Raw genomic sequence first — 13,753 nt, 5'->3', positions numbered from 1 at the left:
CGGTATTGAAATCGGAGGTATGTTCACTTTTCCTGAGCACGTTTACCAGTGTTTACTCTTCACGAGTTGTTGTTTGTGAAGAATGACAGCCTTCTGCGAAGGACTAACGGAGGGTTTCTATGCGCGAGCGAGGGCGATCCTGGGCATAGAAGTATCATCGTTTAATCGTAGAAATACTCACAATGGGAGTTGGCGACGCGGGCCGAACGGTTTATTGTTATGGTGCACCATCGAGCTACGGTCGCTAGTTACCGGGACATCTCTACTTCGTATGACGCCCAGATGCGTCGGAACTATTCAGGAGATGGGGGTGAAAGGGGGGGGGGGGGGGGGGGTACAACGACGATTTGGCGCCCTCTTTTCGTATTGTTTCCATTAACGTATTTTAACGGGCGTCGCTACCGAGCAACACACAAAATTATAGTGCACATCCTCGTAGGAATGAACGGAATGAAAAACAAAACTTGAGTAGCCAATAACAATCATTACATCCAGGGTCTTACATTTGCACCACAAGCTGCAAAATTCGTTCTACATTTGACTTGCCGAGGCCTATTACTGCACTTGTAGATGTCCGTTTCTATACTGCCTATTTGCTTTTTTTATGTGCTGATATTGCATCGCTTCCCCGCTGATATCAACGGGGAAGCGATGCAAAGTGTATACGTTACAGCCGCATTCGCTTTGCGACTTCTTGTGTTCGGTGCACAATTTGTCGCGCGCTATCTTCCGTTTTCGGGAATTGCTGCTGCAGCCAACGACTGCGCAGTGGCAGCCCGATGACCAAATATGCGCGGACGTGATACATCGACGTATTAGCCCACCTTATTACAATTCACTTCGCTGTCAAGGGCTTTAAAACCCATTTAACGCGCACCACTTCAGCACCTTGTCAGCCGGCTAGGCCTGCTCCCGCATACCGGAAGTGTTAGAACCGGAAGAACTATTCCCGCTGTGCGCCGAGTCGCCGAGTCGAGGCTACGCACGTTACGCGCTGGGTCGAGGTTAGACGGAAAAGGTGTATAGACTGCCTTCCCAACTGCATTAGAGGGCCACACAGTACAAACAATACTAGCGAATTATAAGTAGAATTCAGAGTCTTTAGCATTTATTGCCGAAACAATGCAACAAAAAACTGGCATCTATTAAAAATAAAAACTGCATTTGTCGGTGTATACACCTTTTCAAAAAAACGCTCCCAGGCCGCCGCCATGCTGCTAATGCGGCTGGTGCGACTCTTGCGCCCCCTAGAGTTAGCCAGAAATTTTCTACCCTTCTCTTGGACTGTGGAAATCTGCTCAGAGCGATTTTCTACTTATGCTTTGCGGTTTCGCATTCAACGTTTTCTGGCCCCTCTTGAAAGTTTCCACTTATTTTTTCTGATGCGTGCTGCATACCCTTTCTGTGTTACCTTCCACTCTGAGAAATAGGGCTGTTAAGTGCCTGCCATTCAAGCGTTTCTGCTCGACATTCACGGGAAAGGAAGGAGGGGAAGGACGTTGAACGACCCTCGACACAATTTATGCGGACAATGACAACAGTTCTCCCCCTCCCAAAGATAATCCGCGTAGAGTTCTTCTCAGTCATAGCCAAAAATAGTTGTTTGGGTGGGTCGGAGTCAGTTGTGCCCGCCCATTCCTTTGCCTTGGTGCTGGTGTGAAAAAAGGAAGCTCTGCCCAAAATGTGCCCCAAAACAAAGTCATCTCGGATTCCGTCCGATCATCAAGATGCGACTGTCATTGACTGTGACTGTTATTTAAGATCTTTCTCCTGTCCATCAGTAAACACATTATTTGTGAGCGTGAAAAAGGCATGTCTTTCGGCTATTTCCTGTTTCAAATTATTTTTGACAGCTGTGCACTTTGTCGTTTGACACGCCGCAAAATCAGGCGGCACCATCAAAACTTGTCGTCAAAAAAAAGGGACGAGTAACATTCCAGTCGCATTCGTTCTGTCGTGCGCATAGCCAACAAAAATAGTTGCCAGTTGTTGTTTTTTTTTGTTTTTTTCAAATGTGTTACAATGCTTTCTCAATGTCCTCGGGAAAATACATACGCCGTGAAACACAAAATACAGCCGGGAAAGAGTAGAATTTTGCAGTCAGCAGCGTTTAAAACTGCGCCTACCGAAATCACATTCCACTCAGTTAGGGTTAGCAGGGATGCCGGTGAGAGTCTAGCCTCAAACCCACTGAATGGGCTCGAAAACGGTTTGTTGCCCCTTGGGGTCGAGCGTTTCTTGGAAAGGTATATAGTCTTTGTGGGCCCCAACTCCAACATGCCTCAGCATTTGCTAAAAATGGCGTAACAGAGCAGACAGAGGCACAGGGAAGCAAGCAGAGCAGTCTGAATGTAAGAATTTTTGTTAAGTTATTTGAACCTTTACAAGGGCAGAGCCCAGGAAAGGCGGCACGGCACGATTGATGTCAACAATCGCGTGCCAGACGAGACAGAAAAAACACATTAATAAATGCCGAGTGGGGACAAGTTTTTGAATTTGAACCTTTCTCAGCAATTTGTCAGTTATAATTCGTAGCTAGGGTCCCGTGCTTTCAAAGTTTATTTTTTCCCACATATTTCATGTTTGGAAAAAGTCGGCATTCATAGGGGGCCTATGTCGAGGAAAACAGGACACAGGCGTCGGATTCCCCAACTTCCAGGGAACGTGCGTCCGATTCAAAGTCCTGAAAATCGTCCTGGTACCGATAACGCAAGGAAACAAGATGGGGGGGGGGGAGTGCAGCTTCCAAAGAGAAAGGTGCTCTCGCAGGCACTTCAATGCGGGCCGTGTTCTGGGTCGCTGCAAAGTAGACCTGCAGACCAAGATTCCCTCTCCTGAAGGTTTCCTTTTTCAAAGACTGTTTCAATTAAGAGGTTTTTGGTTTTCCCCAATCCTGATAGAAACGACTTGAGCGTTAATCGTCGGGGTTTTCCGGTGTATACCAAGAACGCAGAGCCCTGGTCGTAAATATTTCTGACTAAGGTGGAGCAGACTGACGCTCGGGCAACGGACCCTTCCCACCTATAATCGAATGACCACTAAAAACTAGCGGGTAGATTTTTCAGCTGTTCACCAGTCCACCGGCAGACGGGAGTCGTGGGTAAACGCGTCTGCTTATACACACTAAATGCATGGACACAAAAGCCGCGAATCTTGGTAACAAAGCGGGGGTGCTTGCGTAAACGTTCGCCCCGCCCTCAATACAGCCGGCGATTGAATGACGACACGGCCCAGTGCACGAGAGGAAGCGGACGCCACGCGGGTGCAGGAAGTCTCCTTTGCACAACGTCACCCAACACTGCGCGGGGACGGTTAGTGACGTGCATCGACCGTCACGCCCGACCCCACGAGCTTTGGCAGCGGACCGTTCGAAAAGAATTGCACCATTTAGGCCTACCGTGAAATGCCGCAGAAGAGCCCATTTCACTCAAGCGCTCACTATTAACATTTCCCAAACTTGGAAATTCTGCAAACTGTACATTCAGCGCCCAATTCAACCGGAGAAGCGCCCATGTCTGGCTGAGCCCAGCAAAAGTGGGGTGGGCGCTTCGACGGTATTTTACGGCAGTAGGATGCTCTCAAAAGCTGCTACTCCCCTGTACTTCGCGCACCGACATTTGACGAAGGTTTGCCCACTCACTCTGCAACCATGTTTCTTGAGATTATAATTTTACGGAGAATATGTGTAGGGCTAGGGTTTCATAAAAAAAAGTCCCGCAGAAACTGACACAATAGTGTAAGCTCGTAAGTGTAACGCGCAAGTGCAACACGGAAAATTAACGAGAAAGTGTTAGTGTGCTAACTGTAGCGGAATATCAGTAGTACATTATCACTTGTAAGCCACATCTACCCTTGTCTTCTTTTCCTATTACGTCATAATTTGGAAGAAAAAGAAAAGATTACACTTGTAAACATGCAAAAGTGTAAAAACTAAAAAATTTTTTTTAGCTTTTTAAATTTGTAAATTTATTAATTCTGCATTTTTTTTTTTGTTATGTGGTACTGTGCATGTTGACTGAATAGATTTTTACATGTTTTTTTTTTTTTCTTTCTATAATGACTCTTTTTTTTTAGTGTTTGCTGAGCAATGTAGAAGGGTGGCAGGGCATTAACAGGTAAATATATGTTTACCTTTTCTCCCCCCACCCGAGACTGAACAAGTTAATATTATCATTATTACTATTACTAATGTACCAGGTTTAAATGATAACAATTTACAACATTCTTTTCACTGCAAAAATAAACTATCGTAAACATTACCAAACGCTCAGTCTCTGCACAAATGTAGCGCTAGCAGTGTGGTCCAGATGTCAGTTTCAGAGCTTGCCGTAATCTGGATAAAAAGTTCTAAACGATTTTCTGACATCTTAATTGATGCCACATTCATCTGCACGGATTTGCAGGCCTTGCTTGCAATTGCTTAAGTGAAAACTGCCAAATATTGCTTATAGCCCTCCAAGCACTTCCTACATAAGATTTGCACTCAATTCAAGATTTACTCCTTTCTCTTCTCCGTGTTGACAAGCTCTTCACACTGTCATCACTCTTTCCATTTATTAAGCCCTTCCCTCTCGAGGTTTCTCGTCCAGTAAATCAGTCTGTGTTTAATCACCGATTCAATCGACCAATTTATTGATACCTGTCCGCTGGGAACGTGGGCCTCAATATGCCCACGTTCCCAGAAAATTTTGTGAAAACTACTTTTTTAATGTTTCAATACATACCACTCTTTGGCAAACATGAAAAACACTACAACGGTTCTTTTTTTTTCTTCCAAGAGCATCTAATGGAACACACAAAGATCAAATGCCCCTTTCTCGGTTCATTCTCTTCCAACAGAAGAAAAGAATGAACTGACAGTTAAGGGCAGTTTCTGAAGTTGCTCTCGGGCAATATGAACAATTTTAGACATCATTGCGAATATGAAGAATAGAGAACCACGAAGATGCTAGTTTGTTTTTACAGTTTTCGGAAATTAAGAGTTGGGCAGAATTAATGACTTCCTTCAAGGTTGACCTACAACATCGTCTCCTGCCGGGAAGAAAACCGGCTCAGAGTTTCCTTCTCTCCATTCTCTTATGCTCCTTTCTCCTCCTCTCCCCACAGGAGCAGGTCTCTGAGCTGAGCTACTCTCCACAGAGAGGAGGAGGGTCTTTCTCGAATTGAAAGGAGCAATTGAAAGAGCTCCTTCCTTTCAGGTTGCTCATCGACCTTTTAAACGGAGACCGAGCCTATTTTTTACGCTATCATTACAAATTTGTTTTAGATATACGAAATATTCGGAACAGATGTAAAATATCCTCACCAAACAAGCTAGACCTTTGAGAATACAGCCCTGCTGAAGTTCCCCACAGTCCAGCAAGATGGTTAGGTTAGGTTTGGTTAGTTTAGTTTACGTTGCTCAGTTGGTTGAGCCGAGCATGACCTTAGGCCTAGCTATAGCTAAGGTGCTTCTCAAGCTCCCAAGTAGTAATGATGCCACTCTTGAGGTTCACATAGGGTGGAATGAGAACACTCACCAGTACAGTGTGCATCCCCAGGTAGAGCCTGCTAATGCACAGCAGGGCACACCAGACTGTGCAAACTAGGAGACCCAGAGGCAGGGAGTACTGCAAGAGAAGGCCCCGTCAGTGCATTGGCAGAGCAGACCCTGTCTTCCCTCTCTTCCCTGCAGTGAAACACTGAGGGGGCTCTGCGGCAGCTTCAATCTTGTACGCTATTCCCCTGATGGCCAGTTCATACTAAACGCATGTCCATCAAAAACCTAGAGTCCCTAGTGCAGGACTGGGCAGATGAATTTGAACACCCTCAAGAATGCCACCATGTTGATCATGTAAAGAAAATGTCTTTGCAGTTTTAACTACTGCTTAGACGGACACAGGGGCGGAGGCAGGAATTTCCTGAGGGGGGGGGGGGGGGGGGGGGGGGTCAGGTGTTGGTCAGCGTACCATTTGTTTAGGAACCCCCTCCCCCTCTCTCTCGTTTCACGCCCTAAATTTTACACATGCAGAGGGGGGTCAGGTCGTCTGGACCCCCCCTCTAAATCCGCCCCTGGACGGACATATGCTTAACAATATACCTGAATAACAGTACTTGGACTTTCAGACAACCTGTCTCGGAAGTCCTACATTGCCTCTGCTACCTCCAAATGAAGCAATGGCAATAAAAACAACAAACACGAAGCATTTCAACCACTGAGGTTAAGTTACTCACCATGCAACGCATTAATTCGGCATATAATGAAATATGCCAACGTCGTTTGGGACCTTTACACAACTTTCATATACAAAACTTTGCATGGCATGACTTGCCCACCAACATTAATCTAGCCAACTTTTACAGACTGAGCAAGAATTGATAAATTGAAAGTCCTCTACCACATCATGACAGGGGAACTCAAAAATAAACACCTGCGACCTGTTTATCTCCTCCACTAGAACGCCAACAGCTTCACATTAAAAAAACAATAACTTTAACTTCAAATCAATGCCTTTGAATATGTGTTTTCCTCGCACCATACTGGACCGGATTAACCTAGCTCTTGGTGCAACTAATTATAATTTCCTTAACAGGTTCCTACAGCTAAGATGTAAATCTTCTTGCATATGCTTCCTTCACCGCATTTACTACATGTCTTCTCTTTACCATGGTCTCCTAACATAGTCACCTCTGGTCACACCTCCCACCTTCATTTCTGTGTTCTACCCAAAAAACAGTCGCATTGCGGAATGATCCCCACGATTGCCTCGTCACCGAGTATAAAAGTGAGTACATTTGACATGCACTGGCACAGTAAAAGTTTTGTTCCGGGTGCATTGTGCACTCACAGAGCTCCAATGGTCTAAACAAATTCTCAGAGTGCGGCCTGATGGCTGCCACCATCTATGTCGTAGTAAGTGGACCAACCTCAAACTGAAACAAGCCCACTGCAGTGCCAGCGGGGCAATAGAAGATAGGGGAAAAGGTGACAGTGCAGTCTGTGTGAAGTTGCCAACTGCGGTGGAAACACCACAAACAACTTGAGTGTCGTAGCTATTCCTACCGATGACGCGAGTTTCCCACAAAAATTAACAATAGTGAACTTCAAGAATGAAACACCAAAAAAATACAGATCCGAAAATTATTTTTGACATAAAACCCGTAGAAAAATGTGCAAATACGATTTTGCAATAGCGAGTGAGTTCGTTTTTTGGCCATCTGCCCGAAACTGGCGATCAAGCATCCCCGTTAGCGAAACATTGCATTGCAGACCAAGGACCCTTCTCCTCCTTGTCGGAGCTATGCACAATATCGCTGACATTAACAATTTTTGGTTGTGTTATCCTTCTGTGGTCCTCAATCATGTTATCTGGGACATTGATGTCAGAGGAGCAAAACTCAACTAGCGCTGTTGCTTGTGCTAGATTATGCCAGATATGCATCCCAATCTGTGCCCCTCCGGACTTTGGGTTTCAAATCTCCCAAGGCACATGGAGACTCAAACGAAGCCCACTGGGATTGCAATCTGTCACACAACCTGTCCTCTCGGTGCTAGTGCAGCACATTGGGAGTGCCAGGGCCGGAAGGAACTCGAAGAGCGCAGCAACTTGTAGAGTGCCAGCCATAAAGGGCTTGCTGCCACACTGTGAGTGAGAACCAGAGCAATGAAACGAACTGGCTATGCCCCAAAAGTGCTGGTGATCTTATTATAGTCGGTGAGCACTCCATGCCAGCAGGAACAACTGAAGAGGAACAACTCCTGCCTGGAAACCATCAAGAAGCGAGTCTGAACGTGGCAATCAAACTTGACACAAGCCCACTGCCGCTCTCTGGCACACAACGAAGAGAACTGGCAGCCATCGTGGCTTTTGGCTTATGAGACGGGGCTTTCATTGACACCAGTCGTCGTCCTCACAACCCCCCTTCTCTCTGGCCGCCCGCACTAACCGACAGGCTGGGAATGACTGCTGCTCTGCCCCGGTTCCCGGGCACGAATTCCCAAAAAGTTTGGGGAGTAAATTAACGGGGCCAATAGACCAATCCGGAAGTATGCAGCGCCTCCCGACGGCTCCTCGAAGCACTGCAGCAATTCGAAGTACGGTGCAGGAAGGGGTGCTCAAGGATCTGTTGAGCATTTTTTGATTTCAGAATGCAAAGAGAGCGGGACAATAACGACGCAGGGTGCGAATCAGCTGTGTGATGTGTTCGCTTTGCTTTCTTTTCGAAATCGTAGAGGTACGAGAGAAGAAATTGTTCCGTTCCCAGGATGTGCGAAGCGTACGGGCCAGCCCGAACGTACATCGGAACGGCCCCACAATTCCCCGCGCGGTGGATACGGGGGTGTACGCCTCGTGTACGCCTGAGGGACCGTGGCTAGCGCATTTTCATGAATGTCCGAGTCTTACCCGAGAAACGCGATTAAATCTCGACCTCAGGCGTGTTTACTTAGGCCTCCCCACCGAAGGCGACGTGACGTTCATCAAAACGTGCAGTGCCGGGCAGACATCCACTGGGCGCGTGTGCTCGGCTGCACCTGATGTGGAACGATCGCAGCTCCCGTGAGAGCACTCACGGAGACAGCGTGTGGTCGGGGTGCCCCAAATACTCGGCCGGCGCGCTCACCTCGTAGCGGTGCATGGTGAAAACGAGCAGGCCAAAGGGCACCGAGGCCCCCCGTCATGGCGTGCGTGGACGGCATGCCATACTCCGCCGCGTACTTTCTGTCAAACTGGACGACGGGTGGCGAGCTCGGCCGCGGCCAGCGGATCACGTCCTTGGCGACCCCGCCGCAGTAGAGCGCCAGCGCCCACACGGCAAGCACCCGGCGGCACACGGCCGCGTCGAAGTTCCACAGCAGGAACGGGAAAAAGGTGGCGTAGAACATCTCGTAGCCCAGCAGCGAGCCGAAGTGGAACAGGTAATACCACAGGGCGCTGTCCACGCGGCACGGCACCGAGGTGTCCCGCAGCACGACACCGCCTCCCCGCCCCGTAGTAGCCTTGGAGCTCGCGCCGTTGGTCGAGCCGTGGCGGTGCGTGAGGCCGTTGCTGTGACGGAGCTTGTCGCCGCTCCGACCGTTCTCGACGATCCGCTGCACGCCGAAGCAGTTCTGGACCTTCTCGACTAGGTGGGGGCTGTTGAGGGCCCGGGCCAGCGCCGCTGCCCGCTCCAGGAAGCCGCCCATGGTGAGCACCCCGCCTGTTGCTCCGGCCCGCCACGCGCCCGCTATCCGCGACCGACGGAAAGAACGGAGCAACGGAACGAACGGAACCACCGGCAACCACCGGAACCACGGGTGGGCATCACGTGACTCCTTTGATGCCCGGACAGTGGCGCCTCTAGCGGACTCGGAGTCTACGGAAGCAGACGACGCGTATGCGGAGCACAAGTTCGTCTGCATCTTGCGCATGTGGTAGCGGTGGTGGCGGTGGCGTCAAAAAGCCGAGCTCTGATTGGCTGGAGTAGAAGGATAGGAATCTGAAGACCCAGGGTTCTGCCGGGCACTGTTTGCATATTAGCAGACCTCAAGGTAAGCTAGCATTGAGGTCTACCCACTATCCTTCCAAACAGCCAATCAGAACTTGGCGTTCTGACGTCCCGCAACCCCTGCAGAAAAAGCAGGCGCCTCGAGCTTGGCGAACCATATTTCGTAACCCCAAAAGCTGAAACAAGTCATTACGGTCAGTCCGCTTGCAAAGCGGAATGCACTGATCGCAACTGGAACGACAATCAAATAACGAGGCGCGCAGAAACAAAACATTGTGTTGCTTGTATATTTCTACAGATGTTAGTATGCCTGAAAGGGTGACCTGTCTCTTAGCTGTAGATGAGAAACCTAGGATTTTTAACGTGCGTCACGCAGTAGTGATCACACGAACGCGTGTCGGTACGAAATTCATCGAGATCGAAACGGGCGGGGGGTGGGGATCGAACCCAGCATCTTCTCCAGCGCGCGCAGCAACAAAGATAGATCAGTTTATTTAGCGGTCTCAAACTCCACTCGGGGGATCACACGTGTTTGGAGCGGATCTGGGAAGCGGGAAAAAGTTTTTTAGCTACTCGAACTACGTCGTAAGCGGTTACTGTTGATCTGTTACAAACTGCGTTGTCACAATTTTTCACCTGAACAGGTGATCATTAACACGTGCGCAAACAAGATTACCAAAGCAGCGCACCAGCCGCTGCAGAAGACAAAAAGTAACGAGAGAAATGGCCGTGCGAACACCTTCCGAACTTTGCTGGAAAGATGGGGTCCCCATCCAAGACGAAAATAAAAAGAAATGGGGAACAGTCGCGAGAAACGGCGAATAAAACAAAGAAGTTAGCAGCCGATACAAAGATACAAATAATAGTCACTATTTTAACTTCCACCGTCAAAATATAAATATATATGGGTGTTTTCATCTCAAATCGGGCAGGCTAAAAGGAACTAATTTTTAATTTTCACGAAAAAAAAATATATGTTTTGGGGGGGGGCATTTCTCAAATGAAGGAGGGCGCAAACCGCATGTCCCCCAGATTTTTTGTTCTCGAGTTACGAGCCGTAGAAGCCGCAGTGGCAGAAACTAGTGTTTTTGCCTGCCGTCGCCTGGGGTATTTTCGCCCGCGAAATTGTATTTAATTACAATTGTATTTGAAATACCCACGTTTTAGTATTTAAATGCACACGTCAAATAATTACCCAATTTGTAATTAAATACGAATGCAAAATACACAAAGTATTTGAAATACGTATTTCAAATACTTGTATTTGAAATACTGCCCATCCCTGTATATATATATATATAACTGAGAAGAAAAAACCCTTAGTGAATAGAGCAACAACGGACGATTTATTCTTCGACGTTTCGGTCGGAGTCCGGCCTTCGTCAGGAAGTTGGCGTTGGTTCTTCCTGACGAAGGCCGGACTCCGGCCGAAACGTCGAAGAATAAATCGTCCGTTGTTGCTATTTTCCACTAAGGTTTTTTTCTTCTCAGTTATATACCCACGCCTTCGGCCTCCCGCCACCGTGCTCGTTATATATATATATATATATTGACGTTTTCGACGTTACTTTTGTAAAAGTCAAAATAGTGGCTTTATTATTTCGACGTCCATCTTCAACAGTGGCGGATCGGAGGGGGTGGGGGGCGGTGGGGGCGATCGCCCCCCCCCCCCCCGGGGGGGGAGGGGGGAGGCGATATAAAATTATAAAATTAAAAAAAATAAAAAGATTAAAACAGCGGTGGGTGGACGCGCCTGCTGGGCGCTTCCAAAGTGGGGTTTATCTCCGTCAAGGTCACGGTACGTCTTCCCGACAGGGACGGCGCCAGGAGTTTCGAAGTGGAGAGGCAGCGGGGAGGCGCACCAAATATCAGGGTCCTCGACTGCACGCACACTTCCAAACAAGGCCAGCACGTCGAGCACGGCGGGAAAATACCTTTAACATATCTAGTCCCCCTTTTTCTCTCTCTCTCCCTGTCTCCCTCTCCCTCTTTGGGGGTTGTCTGCGAAAAATTTGTGCCCTGAAAGCTCCCAAACGCAGACGTCAAGCAGCCTTCCTCAAGGGTAGCGGATTATCCTTCCTCTCTAGCGGCCGCCTTTTCATCACTTTTCGTTAGATGGTTTCTTCGTGCTTCTGGGCTTGTTTTTTGGCATGTCTTTTTTGGCTTGCTTTGGGATGCTGTCGCCCACGGGCTCACTATAGGTATCTTATTGGCACGGTGTGCTCATTGCCAAGGCAAGTGCGGAGGGGACGTACCAGGAGGAGACGTTCCAGGGGGGGGGGGGGGGGATGCAGCTTGTACAACCAGGTGACCAATTGCTTTTCTTCTCAAATGAGAGAGGAAGCAAATGCTCTAGGTACAGTGTAGTCTGGGTCTGAGCTTCTCCTGAAGAAGCTCCGGACTTCCCCACGACCTTGGCTTAAACATAAGCCCGCTTTCGTCCTCGCCTCCATCCCTCAATGAGGATCAGCGCCGCAGCGCGGAATACAGAAAGAAGCCGACGAGCGCCAGAAGGGGGAGATGTTTCCTCTAATGGGCTTCATACTGCCTGAGGTACGACTTCTCGTGGCGGGAAGCTAATAAAAGAAAGATAAACGGTACGAGCACTCTAAAGGCTGGAGGCTGCTTACACGGGGTCCTCAAGCCGACGCCGTAGGCATTTATTTGTATACAATGCCGTTTCAACTTAGGGTGGCGGGACATATCTTAGGAAAGGCGCCCGCTACCCCTTGTCTCCCCTTGGCGCCGTCTTTTCCAGTTAAACGCGGCTTTTGTGGATTGACGGCAGAGCTTTCGCGCGGCTTTGCGGGAGCGAATATGTGTGTGTCGAACGGACTTGGAGAAAACGAGCCCTTTCAAAGATGCGGCTATACATAAATTAAATAGACAGTGCCTGTACCCGTTCGAGTGAACACCGACTCCCAAACATCCATGCTGCAGTCGTGATCGGCCTTTAGCCCAGTTGAGATTCGCCGACCTTACAACCGCTCTGCCCTATCTTTGCTCTGCACCTGTCCTCTCGACCCTGACGAATGAGCTAACTACCCAGAAACAAGTAGGTGTTACTTTGATACAGAAAATATCCAGACGAAGTGCAATTGAATATAATTTGGAAGGATCCATTGCTGGTTTAAGGTCTTGTCTAAGTTCAAAAGTTATAGTTGCCGAACTGCAACATGCTTTCAAAAATATTCAACAATTATTCGCTTTCGTTCTCTCGAGTTGCATCCAGAACACGTGAAAACACGAGTTTGGGTTGGCAATGCCGCATGCGCTGCGCTCTGGACATTCTAAATATACGGCGAACAACCGACGAACTTGCATGGCAGCGTTCGTTTCGCTCGCTGCGTCAACAGTGTTTTGACGCCGCGACAAGCGTCGAAGCCGCCGGGCCATTTTTGTCGCTTGTTTGCAAAGTACTCGCTCCGCTGATTTAAGCCGCTCTTCCCGTTGCCGCAGCAGTTGAGCCCTAGCTTCAACCAGAATGTCTGCCAAGGCAATGTCTTTAAGCTGCCCTAAATTGACTGTTCACGTAGTGTCGGTCTGAAACCCAAGTTTCAGAAAGGATATAGTGTCACCACAATTTTCGAGATACTTACCTCTAGCGTGTTTTGTGGTTTCGTTGGTTTCGTTTTGTTAAGTTTCTGACGGTTTTGTGTTGGCGTTTTGACGGATTCATGTGTTCCGCGCCTCAGTTTCGCTCCTAGTTAGCAGACTGGCTCGACAGTTTATCCTTTGGGATGTCACACGCCCGGTTGCGATGTTCTGAGCATTCTGAGCTCGGATATCGGCACGCGTCTCACTTAAAATGTTGAATCTACAGCAAAGGCGAGCTGGATACCCCTCTTTCATGCCTGCACGGAACAAATGTAAGTTCGTACAATACGTAACACTGAGAAATTTGGCACACTTTTTGTGCCTCCATGACGTGCGAGCACGTCTCAGTATGGTTGCAGTTTCGCTTTGCATCTGGCTCACGCCCTGTTTTTAACCGAGTTTCGTGAGCTCATTGTTTAGTTTAAATTTTCTGTTTGGTTCGTGTATAAGGAGCGGGTTAACTACGGAAGGATCGGGTGGTAAATGCAAACGTGGCCACCTTTATGTGTTCGTTGACATGTGCGAACGGACGAATTCTTCTGGCGCGGTTGTACAAGATACACGCATTTTCCAGTCAACTCCAATTTTTATAGCGTGGCATTCAGTTCCTTCATCTATATAAATCACGTGAAATAAACGAATCATAAAAAGTAGCGGTGCCGTGCACATCTCCCAGGATCACATTTTTGTA

At 48.3% G+C, this 13,753-nt stretch overlaps 1 protein-coding gene across 1 annotated transcript in view; it reads right to left on the bottom strand.

Moving 5' to 3' along the window:
- Window positions 1–9,226, bottom strand: part of LOC8037690 (sphingosine-1-phosphate phosphatase 2) — a 45,540-nt gene extending 36,314 nt beyond the window's left edge. Inside the window, 3 exon segments of the mRNA XM_029993554.4 lie at window positions 5,520–5,609; window positions 8,602–8,652; window positions 8,654–9,226. Of these exon segments, the coding sequence (XP_029849414.2) occupies window positions 5,520–5,609; window positions 8,602–8,652; window positions 8,654–9,163 (651 nt within the window). The 5' untranslated portion in view covers window positions 9,164–9,226.
- Window positions 9,227–13,753: the final 4,527 nt, after the last annotated feature.

This window comes from Ixodes scapularis, unplaced genomic scaffold (genome assembly GCF_016920785.2).
Source record: "Ixodes scapularis isolate PalLabHiFi unplaced genomic scaffold, ASM1692078v2 PGA_scaffold4__175_contigs__length_147842914, whole genome shotgun sequence".
Lineage (NCBI taxonomy): Eukaryota > Metazoa > Arthropoda > Arachnida > Ixodida > Ixodidae > Ixodes > Ixodes scapularis.
This window is presented reverse-complemented; position numbering and strand designations above follow the sequence as displayed.